Source organism: Tupaia chinensis, unplaced genomic scaffold, assembly GCF_000334495.1.
Source record: "Tupaia chinensis unplaced genomic scaffold, TupChi_1.0 Scaffold000126_2, whole genome shotgun sequence".
NCBI lineage: Eukaryota > Metazoa > Chordata > Mammalia > Scandentia > Tupaiidae > Tupaia > Tupaia belangeri.
Window position 1 is genome coordinate 2607520 of NW_006159594.1, and position 1572 is coordinate 2609091.

At 63.5% G+C, this 1572-nt stretch overlaps 1 protein-coding gene across 1 annotated transcript in view; it reads left to right on the forward strand.

The window, feature by feature from the left end:
- The first annotated feature begins 981 nt into the window (after positions 1 to 981).
- NFATC4 (nuclear factor of activated T cells 4) overlaps positions 982 to 1572 on the forward strand; it is a 9571-nt gene continuing 8980 nt past the window's right edge. Inside the window, exon 1 of the mRNA XM_006144578.3 lies at positions 982 to 1273. Within this exon, the coding sequence (XP_006144640.1) occupies positions 1174 to 1273 (100 nt within the window). The 5' untranslated portion in view covers positions 982 to 1173. The remainder of the gene's footprint in view (positions 1274 to 1572) is intronic.

Below are 1572 nucleotides of genomic sequence, written 5' to 3' on the forward strand. Positions count from 1 at the left end.
TCCGGGTCTTCCTTCCTCCTCCACCCCCCGCCCAGGTGACAGGTGTCCAGCCCTGGGCCTCCACCAGCTCGCTGGGCTCCGAGGCTCCTAATAAATCTGGCCAGGATTTTTAGGCGAGCTGGAGCTAGATGCTATTGGATCAGAGGTTCATTCCAGACTACGGTTCTAGGAAGGGGGGAGCCGACTTCCCGTGGAGGCTAATTAATGGCCCCTCTGGGTGGCGGGGACAAGGGCCGCGTCAAAGCTCGGCCTGGATCTGCGCCCATCAGGAACTGTGGGGCTCTGAACATTTCCCTAAGCTTCGACTCCGACTGTGAGAGGCACCGGGGCCTGCTGAATGTTCTTCACCTTTGGGAGATGGGTTGGGATGGCGGGCGGAGGTGCTGATTCCGCAGGGCAGTGTCTTCCAGAAGGCCCAGGCCGAGCGTCCTGGGGCGAGGGACTTGGAAGGAAAGGCCTTTTCCACTTCAGAGCAGCCTGCACCTCAGGGCCCGCCTAGCCTCCGGCCAGGAGGGAAAGGGAAGAGGTGGTCCTGCCTTGCTAGGTGCTGGCCGAACCAGCCTTCGGAACTTACGGAAGAGTCTTCCTGGGCCCGCTACCCTGGGGGCCCAGGGTGTGGCCCCTTTAAGACACTCGGACCCAGAGCCCAGATCTAAGACTGAGGGGTGGGGGGCTGGACCTCCCTGCGGGAAATGATTGTCACGACTGTGGGCCAATAGGCACCATTAGGGTTGTATCCCTCTGGAGGGACCGTTTTCCAATTCATTTTTTTTTTTCTTGAGGGGGAGGGACTGGAGAGAGGACAGAGGGAGGGAGGGTGGGGGAGCTCGAGGGGCGCGTGGTTTTCCCATCTCATCCCTGGAGGAGGGGCTGGAGCATCTTCGGCAGCCAATCAGGGACTGGCTGGGGGGGGGGGCGTTGGTGGAGGTTGGGGGGGAAAATCTGCGGCAGCCAATCAGGGACTGGCTGGGGGGGGGCGCTTTGAAGAAGTTTGGGGGAAAAAAGTTTGGAAAAGTTTCTATAATAACGAGGGGGCGTCCAGAGGGAGGCGGCAGCGGCAGAGGAGGGGGCGTCTCATTGAAAGGGAGGGAGGGAGCCACCGGGCGAAGATACTGCAGCCTCCTGAGCTCCCCCTCCCACCCAGGCCAGATCCTGGGGGCTCTGTCCGGATCCATGGGGGCAGCGAGCTGCGAGGATGAGGAGCTGGAGTTTAAGCTGGTGTTCGGGGAGGAAAAGGAGGCCCCCCCGCTGGGCGCGGGGGGGTCGGGGGAAGGTCAGTGCGGGGCTGGGAAGGGGTCTTGGGGTCACTCAGAGAAGGGCTGGGGGATCCCAAGTCTGGGGAATCCGGGGCAGCGAGGCTGAAGTGGGGGATGAGGGAGTCACAGGGAGAGGAGCGTCGGGGGGCTCTCCGGTTTGCGGAAGTGAGGCTGGGGGCCCGGACACCACTTTTTCCTTTTTAGGTGGTGACTGGGGTGGGGGTGGGGGTGCGTTTGGCTGCGCGCCGCCTCCAGGCTGGGCCGACTGTCACTGGGATGGGGGGCGGGCGGGCAAGGGCGGCGGGGGGGGGGCCGG